This window comes from Delphinapterus leucas, chromosome 16, assembly GCF_059928025.1.
Source record: "Delphinapterus leucas isolate spDelLeu-1000000601 "Yukka" chromosome 16, BTC_Dleu_Yukka2, whole genome shotgun sequence".
NCBI classification, from domain to species: Eukaryota; Metazoa; Chordata; class Mammalia; order Artiodactyla; family Monodontidae; genus Delphinapterus; species Delphinapterus leucas.
Genome location: NC_143144.1, coordinates 48,444,774 through 48,464,484, shown reverse-complemented (window position 1 = coordinate 48,464,484; position 19,711 = coordinate 48,444,774). Strand labels below are relative to the sequence as shown.

The 19,711-nt window shown below is 38.6% G+C and overlaps 2 protein-coding genes across 3 annotated transcripts in view; one reads left to right on the top strand and one right to left on the bottom strand.

Annotated features, from left to right (window-relative positions):
* The window catches only part of ASAH2 (N-acylsphingosine amidohydrolase 2), a 170,179-nt gene that overhangs the window by 123,193 nt on the left and 27,275 nt on the right, over positions 1 to 19,711 (top strand). Inside the window, exon 21 of one of the 2 annotated variants that reach the window (XR_016387985.1) lies at positions 10,567 to 19,711. This exon is cut by the window's right edge and continues 27,275 nt beyond it. The gene's annotated coding sequence lies outside the window, so the exon portion shown is untranslated. Of the gene's footprint in view, positions 1 to 8,785 lie in introns of both variants that reach the window. The other variant, XR_016387984.1, reaches the window with a different exon arrangement.
* A1CF (APOBEC1 complementation factor) overlaps positions 5,743 to 19,711 on the bottom strand; it is a 53,370-nt gene continuing 39,401 nt past the window's right edge. The window contains exons 7-11 of the mRNA XM_089897260.1: positions 16,953 to 17,226; positions 14,799 to 15,004; positions 11,145 to 11,281; positions 10,280 to 10,431; positions 5,743 to 7,227 (exon numbers count right to left, since the gene is read on the bottom strand). Coding sequence (XP_089753386.1) covers positions 7,076 to 7,227; positions 10,280 to 10,431; positions 11,145 to 11,281; positions 14,799 to 15,004; positions 16,953 to 17,226 — 921 coding nt within the window. The 3' untranslated portion in view covers positions 5,743 to 7,075. The remainder of the gene's footprint in view (positions 7,228 to 10,279; positions 10,432 to 11,144; positions 11,282 to 14,798; positions 15,005 to 16,952; positions 17,227 to 19,711) is intronic.

The following is a 19,711-nucleotide window of genomic DNA, read 5'->3' as shown; positions in this document are numbered from 1 at the left end:
TCCCTTATAAATTATTGTAGAAAATGCCAAGTTTCAAAATAAATTTACATTTGAAAATAGGTATACTTCATTGTAAATCATTTACTGCAAAAAATATAGGTATAGATAAGGCTTTTTACGCAGAATTTTTAATTTTATAAACACAGGTATATTTAGAAAATAGAAGTTGTTAATAACCAAACTGTTTTCAAGTAAATAAAAAGCATGCGTCCCTGCTCATTAACATCATAAATCAGTATGTGAATTTGTCAACTCCATGTTTTAAAGCTCCTTCTGGGTCTCTAACTAAACTTTTTTCTTCTTTTTACATTTTTGCATAGTCTTTTATATTTCTTCTGGGGAAAATATTTGAAAACTCATTTTACTTAAGTAGCAATAATGATAGATCAAGAGTTAAATTCGTCTTTAAAAAGGCTTACTACACGAACCTAGTGTTTGGCAGTGATAGTGGAAACAAGGTTTAGAACAGAGTCGATTTATTTTGGGGATTCTGACTAAGTGACAAAACTTACCAGATGACACACTTAAATACGTGCAATTATATTCAGTTTTAAAAACTGCAGAATGGATCACTAGACTGTGTACCCCACTGAGGGAAGAAATTTTTAAAAATAGATTTGTGTTCACAGTTTCTGGCATAAGAGTAGGTGCATAGTAAACACAGACTGATCATACATTCTATGAAGAATAGTTTTGTGGGTTAATAGCAATAAAGACTGTAAAATTTGTTTAATTCTCAATATTAGTAAAGAGAATAAAGGAAGAGTGAAAAGGAATTCCTGTTAAAAAGGAAACTATCTGTTAACATTATTTTCCATTAAAAATAATAAATTCTTTATATGGGATTATATGATGATTTGGGGTGAAGGATAGTTGATGAGCAAACATAATGGTGAAGTTAAATAGAAGGGAGTCAGTGTTTGAGCAAATCTGGAAAACACAGAAGGAGGGAAAAAGACATCATGCCTCTTAATATGAAGATTTACATAGGAAGTCCTTTCTGGTTTGAGGTGTAGGTAGCTTGGTTCCAGGAAGAAAGAACCCAGCAAATGCTCTAAGACCCTACTAATGCCCTCTTGACCTTGACAGGCTAAGCACATGCCCCCAAGAGCTATCTTTCATCTTTTCTTCTGCACCATGTGGCCATGTGGCTGCTAGCTCTGTCAACAAAAGGCAGAACTCAGGACCCAGAGCCCTGGGGCAGTGGGAAGAAAACTAGGACCAGTAGAGCGTCAGCTAGATGGGGAGTGCATTGAAGTGCATTGAAGAGTGGAGGAGAAGATGTTGCCTTCCTCTGTGTTCGCCATGATCCTACCCCAGTCAGAAAGAAGTGGCAGGGCCTTTTAGTTTAAGCTGTATCTGCTCTAGAGAGGATAAAGCCAATTGTACAATAAAAAAAACAAAAAGAGCCATAAAAATGGGGTCACTGTATAATCTGTTGTCTAAACTGAGACAAATTTGAGAGTAAGGGGGACAGTTGTTCATTTTAATTGTTGATTGTTAATATTTATAGTGGGACAACAGACATAAGCCTGCACTGTCCTGGCAAACCAGGATGTATTGTCACTCCAGAGAGATGGTGTTAAACCATGAGTGGGATGGATGCTCTTCTGTCTTCAAGAAATTCCTGCTGGCAGCTAACTTTCTTTAAAGACCTGTTTCTTGGTATCTCTCCTCCCCTTAGACAAAGTACCATATGTGAAGAGAGAATGGGGTATATTCTTTTCCTTGATTTCCCTCTCAAAATAAGAGAAAAGTCCACAAGGGAGAGGTGATGCAGAAGAGTTCTATATTTTATTCCAGGCTCTTTTGAATGAATGGAGGCTCTGGTTTCCTAATTACTTTTTACTTCTAGATTGGTTATGAACTTCTCTTCACTATTAGCTAAACTATAAGGAGTTCTTTTATCTTTCCTACAAAACTGAGGGTAACTGGGGATGCATAAAGTCTGCCGTTTCCCATAAATGAGTCTGTGTGTTCAAGGTATACATTGCTGTCCCTATTAAATTTGTTCATTCTATACTCTGTATCAACATTGTAAGAAAAAGCTGGCTTTTAAAATGTTGGACATTTTGGGGGCAATAGAATATTCTGTACCCATTTTTTATTGAGTAAAAAAAGTTTTTTTTAATGTTTTACTCCATAAGTAAAGAGATAGGTATGGAGGTCAGAAAAAAAATCTTGTTTTCCTAATAGTTTCACTAATTATAGCAGGACTTGCTTTGCTTTGTTCTAATGTTGGCAAACACAAACATACAGTTTGTGGATACTTCACACTTTCTATGAATATGTTCTCATTAAACTGAGAGCATTTTCAAGATGTCACTAGAATGAAGTGAAATTTCAACATCAGATTTGACAATCAATTTGACAAAACCCAGTAGATAACCGTTGCCTCTCAGGTAGGAATGTCTGTTGCCTAGTTTCTCTTTCAATAAGTATTTTAAAATTCCTAAATTATGCTATTAGTATTTTCTCTTAAAAGTGTTTATCATAAAGTTCACTTATGGTGTCATATTTGAAACTTAGTTTTGTCTTCGGCAGATGTCTCTACAATATATAAAAATATATCTACAAAATATAAAAACCTAATTCTTAACCTAATTCTCTAGGTTAAGTTGTAGCTATGCTTTCACCCCCTGGAAACTTCTATATGAGTGCAAGGGGGGAATACATGATCATGGCCTTGTGTGAATATTGGGCACATTGTTCCCTTTTAGTTGTAAGTTATTTTCAGGAAATCTGGGACAGGGCTGGAGTTGCACAACAATAATAAACTTTATCAAACTTTGTAGCTTTGAATACAAGACAGTTTACTGAAAATCCTAACTTTCCTTATTGACCCTTATTCTGCCAAGGCACCCTGGAAAGTTTCCCTATCCCCATGAATTCAAATTGTGACCCAGCTGCCCAAGAAAGAACGATAAAATAGTCATTTAAAAATATAGCGAAAATTAACATAAATTAAAAATTATATTGAAGCAATATTTCTGAAAAGCTAATCTGTGTGATTGGAAGAATGCTTTTTTAAAAAAACTTTTATGTAAGACTAAAATTTCCTGCATAGCCATTAGCAATACGTAGCTATAATTTAATTTCCATCCATCATTAGAAAGTTATACACCTGTGGTTTGGAAATACGTTCTCATTTGTTAGATATTTTTTGAAATACGTTCTCATTTGTTAGATATTTTTTGAAGTCGGTGTTTTCTTAACACGAGGTAGCTTTCTAGCAGCATTTTGGGTGCTGTCACCTGAATATCGTGTGGTTTGGCATGATACCAGGTTTGGGCGGGGATGGATGGGTGTGGATAGTCATCTAGGAAAATTATGTTTTGTGGCAGTTAAAGGCAGTTCTAGCTAAATTAATGGGGTGGGAGAGGAGTATAGCAATTTAAGAAGAGGAAGCATTTTTATAGATAAGAAATTGATAACTAATCTCACTGCTGTTTCATTTCCTCCTAAGTAACATAGGGCTGATTTTAATTCTCATTAAGCTATTAATTACCCAAATTTAGAAACGCAATCCTAATTTACTAGATGTTTCTAAATTATTGGTTTGGGTATTTTGTTGTTGTCACTTAGTGGGTTGACTCATTTTAATTTTGTTTCTATGAAGATTTTCTTCTATTAAGCATTAAAGTAAGAAATAGAAAAAGATATATTGATACACAAGGTATGATAGGTATTAAATAAGTGCTAATTGGGCTTCCCTGGTGGCGCAGTGGTTGGGGGTCCGCCTGCCGACGCAGGGGACGTGGGTTCGTGCCCCGGTCCGGGAGGATCCCGCGTGCCGCGGAGCGGCTGGGCCTGTGGGCCATGGCCGCTGGGCCTGCGTGTCCGGAGCCTGCGCTCCGCAACGGGAGAGGCCACAACGGTGAGAGGCCCGCGTACTGCAAAAAAAAAAAAAAAAAAAAAGTGCTAATTTCTGAAGTTCAAAACTATAAACATAATGCAAAATAAACCTTTGGTTCTACACTTGATTTTTTTAAAAATCCCAATTTTTAAAGTTTCAAACTCATCATAACTGGAGTTGCTCTACATTACTTAATTTGGGCAAAGGCAATGCAAACATATGGCATGGCGAACACATTGATACTTTCTATGATTTATGTTCTAAATGGAATTCTCTAGATTTTACTAGAATAAAGTAAGATTTCAGCAAAAAATAAAACCACATCTACTCACTTGAATAAAACTAGTTCTCAGGAAGTAAATGTTATGAACACTTGTGACTATTTTCCTTGAGCAAGTAATGAGATGATCTTCCAGTGGTAATTTTCTTGATACTTTGCTATTATTGTATATTTATGTCTCTGCTCTTAATCTTTTTAAAAAGTGATTATGATTTAATCTGGAATAATGATTTTTTCTCATAAAATGATTCCTGTATTAACTAATTGTTCATTTTGATTAAATTTAAAACTCCTCTGTATCATACCTTCTTTTTTGCATATACTAGATATGCAGAGTGCCTTTTTATGTTTATTTTCAAAGATTTTAAAGAACATTAAAACTTTTGTTCTTGGAATTTGGAATGCTTCTTTGGACTGATTAGCAATTTGCCTGCCCCCACTGTAATTACTCTCCTTGAGTATGAAAGCAGGTCTGTGGAGGAGTGTAAATTTGGACCTAAGAATTGCTTAAGGAGGAATGTTTCACTTTCTCATACTTAGAATTAGTTTGGCCCAAGAGTTAGTTTGAAGCCAGTATGAATTATATTCACATTCATACTTTTCGTGAGATGAACATAGGTAAAAATATCTGGCTATCTATTTTAACTTAGACAATTTTTCTTGCATTTTTCTATTTAATAAAAGTGAAATAAAAAAGTATTAAAATACCAGCTTACCCTTCCCCCTCCCCATATCCTCAAGTTCATTCTCTAGTAGGAGAGAGTGGCATGGCCATATATACACTACCAAATGTAAAATAGATAGCTAGTGGGAAGCAGCCGCATAGCACAGGGAGATCAGCTCTGTGCTTTGTGACCACCTAGAGGGGTGGGAGGGAGGGAGACGCAAGAGGGAAGAGATATGGGGATATATGTATATGTATAACTGATTCACTTTGTTATAAAGCAGAAACTAACACACCATTGTAAAGCAATTATACTCCAATAAAAATGTTAAAAATAAAAAGTATTAAAATAGAGTGGAAATACAAAGAATACAGCAGTTCCCAAACTTAGTTGTACACTTGAATCAGCTAAGATCTTTAAAAACAATCAAACAAACAAACTGATGTCCGGCTCAGATCCCAAGACATTCTGATGTAGCTGGTGTGAGGTGTGACCTTGGCATTGGCAGTTTGAAAAGCTCTCCAGGTATTTCTAATGTGCAGTCAAGTCTGGGAAACACTGATCTGGGAAATATGAAAAGCAAAACAAAGCTGAAAGCATGAGGCCTTTCAGAGTTTCAGATGTAGCCTTGAGGCCTTTGATATCAGATTGGAGTTAACAGAACAGAAAGCTTACAAGGACTCTTAATTGTTGTTGGAATTTACCTGATTTTCATTGGAATCTGGCCTGATTTGGGGTCACAGAATTCCATTCAAGAGTTGACAGATTTTTCTATGCTTTGGTGTTTATGTCTTCCCTTTTAGTCTTGCAGAATTTTACAAAAGCCAAGGGAAATGGAAATCTAGTACTGTATGTCTTAAACCACTAATGAGACTGGCGTGGTAGTAATAGGTATTTTGTGTTTGGACTTTGATTATTTCTGTTTTGAACAAAAAGCCATCATTTATAAGTATGGAGAGAAAGCAGTGCCTTCTCCCCAGTTTTTGTAGCACACTCACCTCAGATGTTCTAGAGAAGAGACCCAAAACTCTAGGAGATTTTGATAAATAACACCCTTGCTGAATATCTGAAAAATTGGCTTCTGATAATAATCAGTGTTGGATATAAAGTTCTCCTGTGATAACTTCAAAACCAAAGGACTCAGATATGGTAAAGCTGTCTGATACTTATTGAAAGTAAAAGGAAGAGAAGGCGGTGGATTTCTCATCAGATTTAGTATAAGTGGGTTAGATAGTCCAAGGCTGAACCCAGGTTAATAACTGTCTCTGAATGCTGGATGGTGGGCTGGGTGCTACAAAAACATCATAGAAACGAGAGTAAATCTTCACTCCTCCCTTTGAAATGACTTTTCAGCCAATTTGCTGAATAGCAAAAAGTATCATAAATGATATGCTGTAGATTTGATTTATTTTTTTTATGATATTGGAGATGAGCAAAATGAGATTGAGATGAAAATAAATCAATATGGACAAGTCAAAATGTTTAAAATGAGAAAAAGTCATTTCAAGTTGGCATGACTATTATGGTGTGGGGCATCCTTAGGAAGCGTAGGAGTTCTAGGGAAAAAGAGGTGTGGGCTAATGAGTTTAATAAACGGTGGGCCTGGATTTGTCTTAACAATAGCTGTAACATATCACATCAATTTCCTAGTCCCCAGGGACTGCAGGGGATGAGAAGATCCTGACCTATGACAAATTGCCGGGATGGAATTTTCAGACTGAAATGATGCTGACTCCATTAAACCTTGGATAATCTCTCATGAGGTCCAGGCTGTGAATATGCCTCATGCAGTGGGCAATGGGAAATGTGCTTTGAAAAGCATCTCCTACTGTCCCTCAGCCTTTTGTGACTTTGTGTATTACAAAAGCAGCTGTAAGCCAGGGGTTAAGACTCTGGAATTACTTGGCCCCCTTGGTTGTTACTGGTTGTCCAGGTCTGCTTAGCCCCTGAACTCTTGCTGGCTAAAAGATCTCTCTCCACTCTGTCAGGGTTTGTAAACATACTCCCCAGACACTCAGGAACCTTGGAAGAACAACTTTTGGGGGCAATTGCTCTTTAGCTTCCTGTTAGATAAATGGCTCCTTAACATTGGATTTCATTAGAAATAAAGTTCTCATATCATGATTCTACAATTAGTATCAATGTAAGCTGTACAGTCTCAGGAAAGGCATCACTCTGGGACAAGTATTACTTGTGATCATTAGGGGACCGAGTTAGAGGTGTATTTCTTCTAGATTGAGTTTTGTGTGTTTTATTCTTAAAAGAAAGATGTCTTCAGAAGGTTCCATATCCATCCCCTTGGGCAGTCACTGCAAAAGTGGGGTAGACCTCATACGTTGCATATGCAGCTAAGTCTTGTCCCAGGGTCACCGCTTGCTTGAGCTGGGCTGCAGACACAGATGCAGTTGCGTTAGGGACAGCATAGCCTGGAGGAGAAGGCAGAGAAAACTTCATGAAAGGGATTCGGATTTGTTTCCTTTTGGCTTATGATCTTTATGAAAGATGAAAATTTAACGTATTGCTTAAAGCCAAAAGTTAACGTGTACATTTTAAAAGGTGCCCTCAGGGGATGTAATATCTGGACTCACTGATTAGGGAAGAGTGTTCCTCAAAGTGGGGTCGGCCATTTATATCAGAATCGTTTAGCTCTTAGAAAACTGGCAACATGGGGGATAGACCCCAAGAAACAGAAACTTGACAGGATGCTGAGCTGATTAAAGTTTGATGTTCAGAACTTTTTCAGAGGGTCTCAGAACTTGTAAAGGAGGGGAGGCAGTTGATGGGTTGGCAAGGAGATCGGGGTGGGCCCTGTGGGTCTGGTTCTGCTGCATCCCCACCCTCACCTAAATAGAATATTAAAAACCATTGCCTTTACCCAGGGAGGTTTGTAGGGACTGGGTAGACCAATAGGAGAAGTAGTTAAAGTTTTAGCATATTTCTATATAGCACCATAAAAGCACATACCTAGGGTGTCCACATTTTGGTCTAAATGGATAGGACAAACAATACCTCACCCCACCATCGAGCTGTGTTTGATGTATGCAGAGGTCTTAGTGCTCGTCCTTACTGTCAGAGAACTAAGGGGCTTGAGTGATAAGGAAATACTCATGTGCTTTTGTATTACTATCATGTCTAGCTGATTAATACTTTTGAAGAAAAGAGCATAATAGCTATTATCTAAAAGCAGTTATTTCCCTGTTAATGTCTTAGACCCAAATCTGGTCATTTCTGAGATGATCCCCAAATTGTGAAAGAGGATGAGAAAAAGGGAAAAAGTATACTTAAGCAGCAAATGGGGACCTGATTTAAAAAAAAAAAAGAAAAGAAAAGAAAGAAAGCACATTTGGTTTATGTGTTGTGGAAGTCTGCCTAAACCCAGGCACATTGATTTCTTTCTGGTGGCTTCTCAGGAAGTGGTAGTGGGAAGCTGGCTGGACTATTTGTAAAAAAATTGAATCCACTCCTTGGCTCGTGCACTTTGGGCAGTAATGCTGACTAATGTGCTAGTGAAGTTTGGTACATTTTCCAAGGATATGAGAAATATGTTAACAATTACTTTCATAATTTTGATAACAGTATTTCTAAAGTAAGTAAGTAAAATATACGTGTATGTGCGTGTGTAGCATAGGTTTTACCTTTAGGGATTTTGAAAAGAAAATTGAATTTTCTTTTTCAATTTGGCTAATTTCTAAAGTACAAGAGCATTTGTGTTTTAAATAGATTCTTCCCTTGGAGCCTATTATTCTTTGCTTGACTCCATAGCAAGTTATAAAAGACCTTCTCAAATTCTTAGGCATTCCCAAGGCAATTCTCATGCTCTAAATAATTTTTTATTTCTTGTAGGAGCAAATAAAAGTGAGGATAAGATAAAATATTTTTGGGCAAAGAGCAAATCCTTTCCAATGTAAAAGCAAACTTTAAAATTCTCCTGGCAGTGGCTCATTTATTTTTATAGTACATTAATTTGGTGTCTTTGGGGTACAGCTTTCTGCAAGACAGGGCCTTAACTTTCTGCAAGAACTGAGAAGCCTGGCACAAGTCCCCAGAATATGGATGTGTCAACACCCCATTTCATGGAAAGCAAGCGCGGCGCTGATGGCTGCAGCACAGCCCAGGAAGGACCTGGCCCTCGGCAGTGGCTGCTGTTGCCTTGATAACCTCGAAGGGGTGCATCACACATCTTCTCCACGTTCTAAGAGCAAAGCTGGAATTGAGGTCACATTTGTGCGGGAAGCATGATTAGTTTCGGCTTCACTTGCCAGGATGGAGGCCACATTTGCAAGTTTTGAGAAATAAAAGGAAATGAGAGCCAGCTCAGGTGTTATGGATGTGACGTATGTAGCAGCTCTCATACCTACACAGGACCAATATATGAATTAGTCAATTGATAGGAATGTCTTATTTCTAGGTCTAGTCAGAACTCTCTGATTTGGGCTTATGGGAGGAGGTATGCCAACACAATGACAATTCAGAATGACAGATTTCTTCGAAAGACCTAAACTTTTATTACCAAGAAAGAGTGGAGTTGCTCAAACTAACTGCTGAGGGAAAAATTTCCAAAAGAAATTTCTTGTCTGGTCCTCTTTAATCTCTAGAGGATTCATTTTTAATTATTAGCATTTGTTGTAGGTACATAATAAATGGGGAAAAGTCTTTTAAATGTGACCCTGAAGGCATGTTGATCTACAGATAGACTTTACTTTAAGTAATCAGCATATGCCCCAGACCTAAATTATAGAACAGATAAAATGAGCCTGATTAGCCACTTATTGAAACGGTCTCTCTCTTTTTCTTTTTCTCCATCTCTCTCTCTCTCTCTCTCTCTCTCTCTCACGCACACACACACACACACACACATAGAGTTTTTGTCTTAAAATAATTTAAAAAAATCCGATCTACACGTTTCTTTCAGAAAGCAAAGCAATACAAGTAGAATTGAGTAGAACTGAAGATTAGAATTGGGGAGGGAGTCCATGGATTGCTTAAAAGCTGGTTGGCCTTGGCCAAATGACTTAATCTTTCTGTTGGTGGTACTTGGTTTCTTCATCTGTACAAGGTGCATGACGATAGAACCTGTCTCTTGTGGTGTCATGAGCATTGCTGAGATAAGTCAGTGCCTGGCACATAGTAAGAGTTCAAATAAACATCATCCACGAATGTAGTAGCAGTAGAATGTAGTAGTTCTAAACTCTCTTACTAAAAGTAAAAACCCAAACAAACTAGACGCAGAGAGATTGATTCATTTAAGGTCACACAGCTGCTTATAGCTGAGCTGAGACTAGACCCTCCTCTGCTGCCCAGCTCAATTCTCTTGCCTTGTTAATGGCTCGCTCATCGGGCAAATTCTTTTTGGTCACAGGTGGTGTAAATCCGATTTATTGTCGTTGAAGTTCACAGATAACTCTGAGTCCATGGTCCCAAAGAGGGTCTCCCAAACGCTCTCTGCAGGGTGCCATTTCTGGCACTATTTTTCCATACCTGGAAATGCGGTCGCAGAAGCGGCAGCAGCAGCTGCGGTCTGGGCATCGGCTCCATCGGTGGGGATGCCCAGGGTCTGCAGGGCGTACTCGGCTGCGTATGTCTTTGCTTCATCCACATAGGCACTTAGCTTCGGGGGTGTGAAAGGGTGGCTGGAAAGCAAAGTCAGTCAGGGTGTGCATTTTAAACTTATGTAGCTGAGACAGGTGAAAACCTAAGGCGCTGTTCACTTTTTTGATCGGATAATGGAATTTTGCGTGGGGACTTATCACTCTCTGCTTTGAAAGCTTCCAGACATACATGCGTGTTGGAGCATTTGTGAATGGACCTAGAACATCGGTGGACGATGACATTCCTGGAGCGTACTTGCAACTCATTGTAAGTTCTTTCTAATGTACGTGTGAAACAGGATGGTTCCTAAAACATGTAGAAATGCAGGCTCAAGGTAAAATTGAGAAGGTGATAACCACTAATAGAGAGGTTATAGCTTTGGTTCAAAACCTAAATGGCAGGGCATAGTGTTATTAGGTATAAGAGGGCAGTTTCGTATGGTTCAACCCAAATACTACACAGATAAAGGGATGGGCTATAGTTTTCACTTCTATTACACTTTACATCTGCAGTTTTCCGTTGGTTGGTGAGAGTACACAGTCTTCTTTGTCTATATGAAATTTAGGGGCTTTGAGATGCTAGTCTCATAGCTGTCACATATATCCCAAATACACATCTCAACGTTTGCACTGAACGAAAAATGAGTAGGTTGTAGACTTGAATATTTATCTTATTTAGATAGTGATAAAATACACTTAATTTACAAGACTCATTCTAAAATCGAAATGATTAGGAATTTGGAGAAGTTACACACATGACAGGATTCTGGCTGGACAGGGCAGGAATCGTTATTTTGTATAAGAAGAGTTGTCTTTGATCTTGTCCAATGGCAGAGTGCAGCTGATATACAGGTTGTCCCCAGTTATTTTTCTGACAAACTTCTTCTAATATCTACAAGAGCAAAAAAAAAAACAACAAAAAAAGTGACTTCCCTTCCAAATATCACATGTGCATTATTTCTCTAACTTTCAGGTTTTTAAACTTGAATCTTCAGAGTTTAAGCAAATATAAGAAGAGATAAAATGCCACATGGTTTAATGACTCATAAAATTTAAGATGAACTCAATTTGAACTCCATTTAAAATGTTGTGTCTATTAATTCAGGAAAATCATTTTCACACCATTTATTCTAATACACTTTTAGTTTAGTCCATTAGCTCTAACTTTTTACCAGTAGTTTAATGTACAATTTGTTTGGTATATTTATTCCGTTTTTTAAAAAATTGATATTCCAGGGCTTCCCTGGTGGCGCAGTGGTTGGGAGTCCGGCTGCCGATGCGCGGGACGCGGGTTCGTGCCCCGGTCTGGTGGGATGCCGCGTGCTGCGGAGCGGCTGGGCCCCTGGGCCGTGGCCGCTGGGCCTGCGCGTCCGGAGCCTGCGCACCGGGCCACGGCGGTGGGGGGCCCGCGTACCGCAAAAAAAAAAAATTGATATTTTAGCACTGTGTAGCTGGATTTACTCATTATTACCCTGAATCCTTCTGTTTATAATGGTTTAGAGAAAATAACCTAAGGATTTATTCCTATTTCATGTCATTTGTCATAGGGTTTTAACTTTACATTTTCATAAAAATAGAGTTAAAAGGTTTAATGTGTTAGTATTTATTGATGAACATTAATAGAGGGGTGTTGAGGGGCTTCCCTGGTGGCGCAGTGGTTGAGAGTCCGCCTGCCGATGCAGGAGACATGGGTTCGTGCCCCGGTCCGGGAAGATCCCACATGCCACGGAGCGGCTGGGCCTGTGAGCCATGGCCGCTGAGCCTGCGCGTCCGGAGCCTGTGCTCTGCAACGGGAGGGGCCACAACAGTGAGAGGCCCGCGTACTGCAAAAAAAAAAAAAAAAAAAAAAAAAAAATAGAGGGGTGTTGATTGTTGCAATGTCTTTGTTTGGCAAAACACCACTTCTGGCTATTTTTATGATGATCTGATTTTTGGAATCTTCCTTCATGCTTCTTTCTTCTGTCATTACTCCAAACCAAACCTTGCCTGAAGGCACATATTTTCTTCATGCCGAAGCCATTTCTGGTGGCCCACAAGCCCTGATGCTCCCATTGGTCAGCAGATCCAGTAAACTGTGCAAAGCAGGGTGTAAGTCCTAAAAAATAACTCTTGGGACAAAACAGTTCCCAGGTTGAGTCTGTGGAATTTCTTATCTCATTTGCTCTAATGCTTATCCAGCTGTAATAGCATGACATTTTCCAGTTTATTGAATTTATAGATTGCTCCTATCTCCTCTATTAACTGTTGCTTCTTAATATTCTTAGTTTTGTAGCATCTCTTGTCATCTATAAACTGTTCTCTTAGGTTCCTGGGCAATAGTCAGTTACTTGAGCTGGCTGATATTCTGCCTGCTTGTTTGTGCCCATTGTGCAAACACATGTAAAGGATTCCAGCTCTAACTTCTGACTCTGCAGGGCAGCCTGCTCTTCTTGTTGGAAGTTCATAACTCCACCATGGAGTTATCCAGGCTCCATCTATGCTGGTCGGGGGTGGCATGGCATCTTAATTTGGCATCTTAATTTCTAAGATGCAGTTGCAGAAATTCAGAGACAAATTAATTAAGAAAAACTTTCATTAGTTGATAGAGATAGTTACTCATATGTTACTGTATATATATTTTTGGTACATTTATTTTATTTATTTATTTATTTTTGCCCACGTTGGGTCTTCGTTGCTGTGCGCGGGCTTTCTCTAGTTGTGGTGAGCGGGAGCTACTCTTTGAGGTGCGCAGGCTTCTCATTGAGGTGGCTTCTCTTGTTGCGGAGCACGGGCTCTAGGCACGTGGGCTTCAGTAGTTGTGGCACGCAGGCTCAGTAGTTGTGGCTCACAGGCTCTAGAGTGCAGGCTCAGTAGTTGTGGCGCACAGGCTTAGTTGCTCTGCAGCATGTGGGCTCTTCCTGGACCAGGGCTCAAACCCGTGTCCCCTGCATTGGCAGGCGGATTCTCAACCACTGTGCCACCAGTGAAGCCCCCATATATTACGATAAAGCATGACCAATTTCTAACCTGGATTTAATATAAAACCAGAGATCATTACTCATGCTATGGCAGTTCTTAGAACTATTACACAGAATTTATGACAATGATTATTTTTTATTTTCTAAAAATATTTCTGGGTATCCTAGTACTTTAATTAGGTTGTTTATTTTAGGTTTTAACCCAAGATAGATTGGATTGACTAGCTTTTGTGTTTTCTGAGCAAAGCTCCATCATGGCACTTACTAGATTTTATTGTAATTATTATGTGTCAGGATCCTCTCACTGGATTGCCGTATGATTTTTGATGGTAAGGGTTGTGTTATATTCACTTTTCCATCCCCAGCACCTAGCACAATACTCGGTGCATAATGCATGCCCCCCATATGGTTTTTGAACAGACACATGATTACTGTTTACCACTCTGATAGGCATCCTTTAAAAAAAATTGTATGGGGAGGGGTAGCAGAAACCGTAGATGAGCTAATTTGTATGTATAAGAAAGCCATTAATACACCAAAAACAAACAAAAAAACCCAGTCAAGATGAGATTTTAGAAAATCAAGTTTTCTACTTGATTGCAATCATAAGGCTACTCCCATAAATTTGGGGCTTATACCTTTGGGGTGGGAGTTGGGAATTTTCCTTTAGGATATGCAAACTGTCACTCTGAACAACTGGATATTGATTATTCAGCCAAAGTGTCTCTGCAGAGAGTCCAGCACGTACTGCATGTCCAGAGGGGACAGTGTAAGGGTTAACACAGATCCTGTGTTGTTTTATTTTTAACCCTGTTGTTCAGTTTCCGTACTGGAACAACTTTTATAACTTTTAATTTTCCGATAATAAAATCATAGCCTCATGCAGAAACATGGAAACTTAGAATTGTGAAGTGAAAGCAAAAAATTTACCTTAATGTTACTGCCCAAATACAGTCATTGTAGATGACTTGATTCGATATGGCTGATGGCATCTTATAGTTAATATGAGTAATGATACACCAGAGATAGCACAGTGTTTTCTCTTAGACACAGAGCTTCCAAGAAAAGATGTTCTAAATGATCTATTCATTCCCTGTCATGAGCGCTCTTCATTTGCCTTCAACCAGCCTTGCTTCATTTTATTCTCATTTAAAGTATTGGTTGATAATTCTTGGTCATGCTCAGAATCCTTGCATTTCGGTGGAAGATTACTTAAGATGTCAAATTTCATAATTTAAAAAAAAAAGAGTCTAAAATGAAACAATTGTACTCAACACCCACTTTTCTCTCACAGTACATTATGTTGATTGGCTGCTATATCTATTTAATAAAACAAAACAAAACAGCAGCTGAAGTAGGGATCAAGTCAGATCCTTTGACAAATGGTGAATGATGGTCTTTGGCCCAACTTATACAAACTATCCAAGCTATCTCTGGAATAACGTTACCTACCTGTGGAGCAAGTTTAATTCCTTGGGGTTTTAAAGTGACAGGATTCATTGGGGTGAGCTCCATCCCAGGCAAAAGATCATAGAGTTTGTCTTCTCTCTTGTCTCCTTTGACCTGGTATCCTCGACCCAGGCCTGTGTAAGCCAAATAGCCACGGCCGCCCAGTCCTCTCACTCCCGCAGCCCCTACAGGTACATTCATGTAAATTTCTAGGAATGTAAGAAGGCATTAAACCGAATCAAACCACCAGAAAATCACCCTGAATCTTACTGTAATGTAAAAGTTAGCCCAAGTCACATTGATTATTTCCCTGAAGACAGATAGGAAACTCCAGGATTCTAATGTAATGAAACTCAACATAAGATAGGGTTCACCACAGGTGTCTTTTTTTTTTTTTTTTAACTGTAGAAGAAAGCAATACTATCAAAGCTATGGATAAGTACACGTGCAACTTTAAAACTTTGGTACAGAGAAATTTTGCAATTTCTCTCTTCGGTTAACCTTTCGTTGATGTTTTTCTATAGACTAATAAATGTTGGGAAGGTATTTATTAAAACATCCCAGCATAATATGACCACATGTATTAAAATAAGTCTTGCCTTTTTGTCTTTGATCAGTAAATTAGAAATGAATTCTAGTTTCCCTAATATTCCATTCATGATGGCCTGCTGGAAAACCAACATTTAGAAAATGTGTTTTAAAACTCACCATTTTCTCTCTTATATTCTATCAATGTGAGGCTTAAATTTCCATTGAGTTTCATTAATAGATTCCTTTTGATTTTTTGTTTTGCCACATTGCTACTTTGATTTCCTATTGGTGGCATAAAGAGATAAAAAATTAAATTGATTACCCTTTATCCATGAATATCATTCATTGATTCCTTTCTTGTTATAAGACAGGTATTTTTTCCCTTGGAGTGAAGTTTGTTTTTTTCCTACATTACAACTGGTTGACAACTTATACTTAATGTAGGGATTGTTTAATGATGTGATTTTAGATTATAAATGTACAGTGTTTTAATGACATAATTATCAAACCTATAGACAGATCATCTTGAAGGAAATCCTGAAGATTTCTTTTACATTACAATTTTGGGTGGAGTATTATGAGTATGGAAATTTTAAGGCTGTTGAAGACTAGAGTTCCTAGGATGGTCAATTCAGTTCTCCTGAAAAATAGTAAAACACAGTAAGATAATTGTTTTCACAGTAATCTGGACATGCCCCTTTGCTTCTAGTCAAACCCAAGAATAGAATTAAGTACACAGTTTGCTGTTGAATTGCTCAGACTGGTGTCATATTTGGCAGACAGATCTGAGATTCTGTAGGCATTGGTTCCTAGCAGAACCACTCTGAAGGATCCCATTAGGCAGAGACAAAACAGTTTCTTGAAAATAAAACATGCTTTCCTTATCTTTTACATTTTTTGAAATAACTGAGCTCAGAAAACTTCTTGAACATTTGGAATTCTCACAGGATTCAGCAGGAAAACGTGTTGTTTGGCAGTAAGATTGAGGTCGCGTTTTTTTTTGTTTTTTATTTTTCTATTTGGACTTTACTATTTGTTTCCTGATATCCTGGAGAAACAAGTTGATTTCCTTAGTAATGTGGCTTTTTAGAAGGCATAGCACATATTTCTTGGGGGAGATCAGATGAGAGCATCTCATATATCTGTTAAATATATTTATGATGAATTGTGATTTATATATGGATGTGATGGCACTGACTCACCATCCAATACTCATGTGTCTTGATATTTGAGGTAGCTGGTTTCCACTGAACCATACTGCTCTCAGTTGGAAGTTTTGTAATGAGTCACATATGACTTCAATATGGTAGTACAGTGATAAGGAAGAAACTAATAATTGTAGGCCCGAGTTTTAGTTTGTACACATTTTACGGGCCCATGCAAAGATTAAATGTGTACATCAGACTCATTTATACTATGTTCCGACCAAGTTTTTTCAATAACCAGTTGTAATGTGAAAAAAGATTCATATGGAAGGAAAACTATTGATATAATATTTGATTTTCAATAAACAATTTTCCAGTTCTTGTCTCCCAGTGGACCTGTCCAATTTGTCTAAGGCTATTGCAATACAAAGCATTTGAAATCGCAGAGTTTTTTTCTAAGGCAAGAGCTGCTTAATGTTACCTCTAACAGAAGGGGCTCTGATAATGGCCCTGTTGCCAAGATGTCCTTTGGTGGCTGGGAAATGAAGGCTGGGAATTGCTGTGTAGGCCTGGGGGGCATAGAAGACAGGAGCTCCAAGGTAGGCTGTGGTGGGATCATAAACATGGCCCAAGGAGTAGGTGTACTCTCCCTGAAGCATGGTGCCCCTTCCACCTGTTCCTCGGGTGTACCTAACATAACTATCCTTGTCCACTGGTTTGGCTAGGGTCACTTCGATGGGGGACCCATCCAGCACCTGTTTTAGACAGCAAGGAAAAAGCAATGTGAAAAGATATGAAGACAACCAGGTGTGGCTGAGCCCTAGTAACACGTCTCCTTCTAAGTGTTAGTCTGGTTGCTGCTGTGTTTACTGACTGTTTCACTTATATGTGTGAATGGAAAATATTGCCTCTCATATCAGTAAACAAAGGATGTTGCAGCCATTGAGCCATCACATTACATACTCCCCCCCGCCCCCACGGTGATCCTGAGGAAACTCAGGATGTGAAAACACAGGATACTGGCCCCAGAGCGCTGAGGTGCATATCAAAGGAATGATTTCAATAAGCACAGACTCTTGCATCTTCCTATACATAGAAAGTGCTAAATTCCTTAACTTGAGATATCTGGCTTTCTTTAACTAACAGTAATCTTTTGGTGTTCCAACCACCTGGTCTTTGTTGCAAAAACTCCTACATATCCTGGCTCTTCTCTTCCCTCTTCGGAGCAATCCCTTAGAGCTATCTGAGAGGCTGTCTCCTGGGCTTGAAGTCCTCAGAATATCCACAGAATAAGACGTAATTCTCAACTTTTAGATTGTGTACTTTTTTTCCATTGACATATGTATCTTATCGTTTCATAGGTTCTTGTTTCGTGTGCCAGCTGAGTTTTCCCTGAGTGGTTTGCTGGTAAATTGCATATAATCTATCAACAGGTTTGACAGTGAAAAATGGGCCACTGTCTATTGACATATTAGTTACAAATGTATTAAGTGAATACTGAGACAGAGAATTATGTAATATTTATATGTGATATATATTTTTAATTACCTATTTATATAATTATTCTAAGAAATTTTAGGTTAATTATGGATGGAATATAATCTCCAGTACCTAGCACAGTGTAATGAAGATAAAAGGAAACCAATAAAAGATCTTACCAATTGTTAACACCTTGGCATGGGCAGCATATCAGGCCTTTCCAGCTGCCGGCCAGGTACGTGTCTTACTTCTTGGTGCAGTTACGCAATAGGTGAATTTTTACAGGAAGAGAAGTGAGGCTTAAAAGTGGGGCCCTACTTAAGAAAGAGGAATCATTGAGGGTACTGCATTGTCCCCTGTAGGCGCTTCCTTATGAAGCAACCTTTTGATCTGCTAAACAGCTGGGAACTAACAAACAGGGATGGCAGGGCAGTACTGAAGTTTCTCAAGTCAGGCACTACTTAAAACTTGTCCTCAAGAATTGTTGAAGTGTTTTTTTTCTGACACAAGTTGCTGACATTTTGTAACCAGATCCAGATATTGAAGATAATGGCTGTGTGTAGATCTACAAGTGTGACTTGCTTTTATGTGCTGCTTGCATACACAAAGGATAAAGATAGCTCTCAACAAATACTTGATAGATTGGTGAATTTCTTATCAAAGGGACAAGGTGTTTTGAGGAAACAGTTGGTGGCTTCTTTCAAATAAGAATGTCGTTTGTTATAAAGAAAAGAAATGATGTAAAGCGTTCCTGCAAAAACTCCCTTTCACAGCAGCTCATGATTTCATGAGTGATTCAGTGGCTCCTGCATCACTGATGTCTGCTGGACAAAATTTGTGCTTTATGGTCATCCTGATCATTTTGGTCAGCCTCTTGTTCCTAGTTACATGTATCTACCCTACTTTTTAGTAGCGGCCGTCAGTATCAAATACGTTAGATGGACCACACGGAGAGAGAGAATTCAGCTCATACTCAACTCTATTATATTGATGTTGATGTAATTAGAAGAAACAGACTTGGAGTAATTAAAGAAATGGGGTGACCTTGGATGTAATTCTTTGTCTTCGGTCCTGTCTTGAGGAAGATAAGATACCCAGATAGGTCTCTGCTTATAGGAACTAACATATCAAGAGATGTTTTTAATATTGTAACTGCAAAGTCAAATTTCTTACTGTAATAGATTCTGTTCTGCATTACTCTGCCCCTCTAACCGTGTTTTAAACCCAGTACTGTATTTCACTTATTTGGTTTTGACGTTTCAAGATCTAGGACAATATCTTATTAACCTGTATAGCCACAAGCCCAGCAAAATTTCTCTCACGTCGTAGACACAAGTATTTACAGAATAAGTGAATAATCACGTGCAAACTTCAATTCATCACCTTTCTTTCCAAATAGTTTTCTCTTCTTGACTTCCCTATTAGCCTTCTTTTCAATTTGAGAAACTAATCTACAAACTGTTTTCAAAGTAATAACATTGTTTTGATAATAAATATAATCATCAATGAAGAAGAAATAATGTTTTGCTTCATAGATATGCAATTAAATATACATTAATTTTTGCGCTGCAGTTTTCCTTTTGTGTTTTGGAGTCAGTACTTCCCCCACCCCCCACCAGGATTCAAACACCTCTGTAGGCTCATAAGCCCAGGCCCCACTGTGTCTGAAGGGCCTGTGCTGGGAGACCATTTATTTGCCCTCCAGATCCACTTCCCACTGGTCTCCAGCCTCCCAGCTCCGGGAGGGTGTTCTGCATGGCA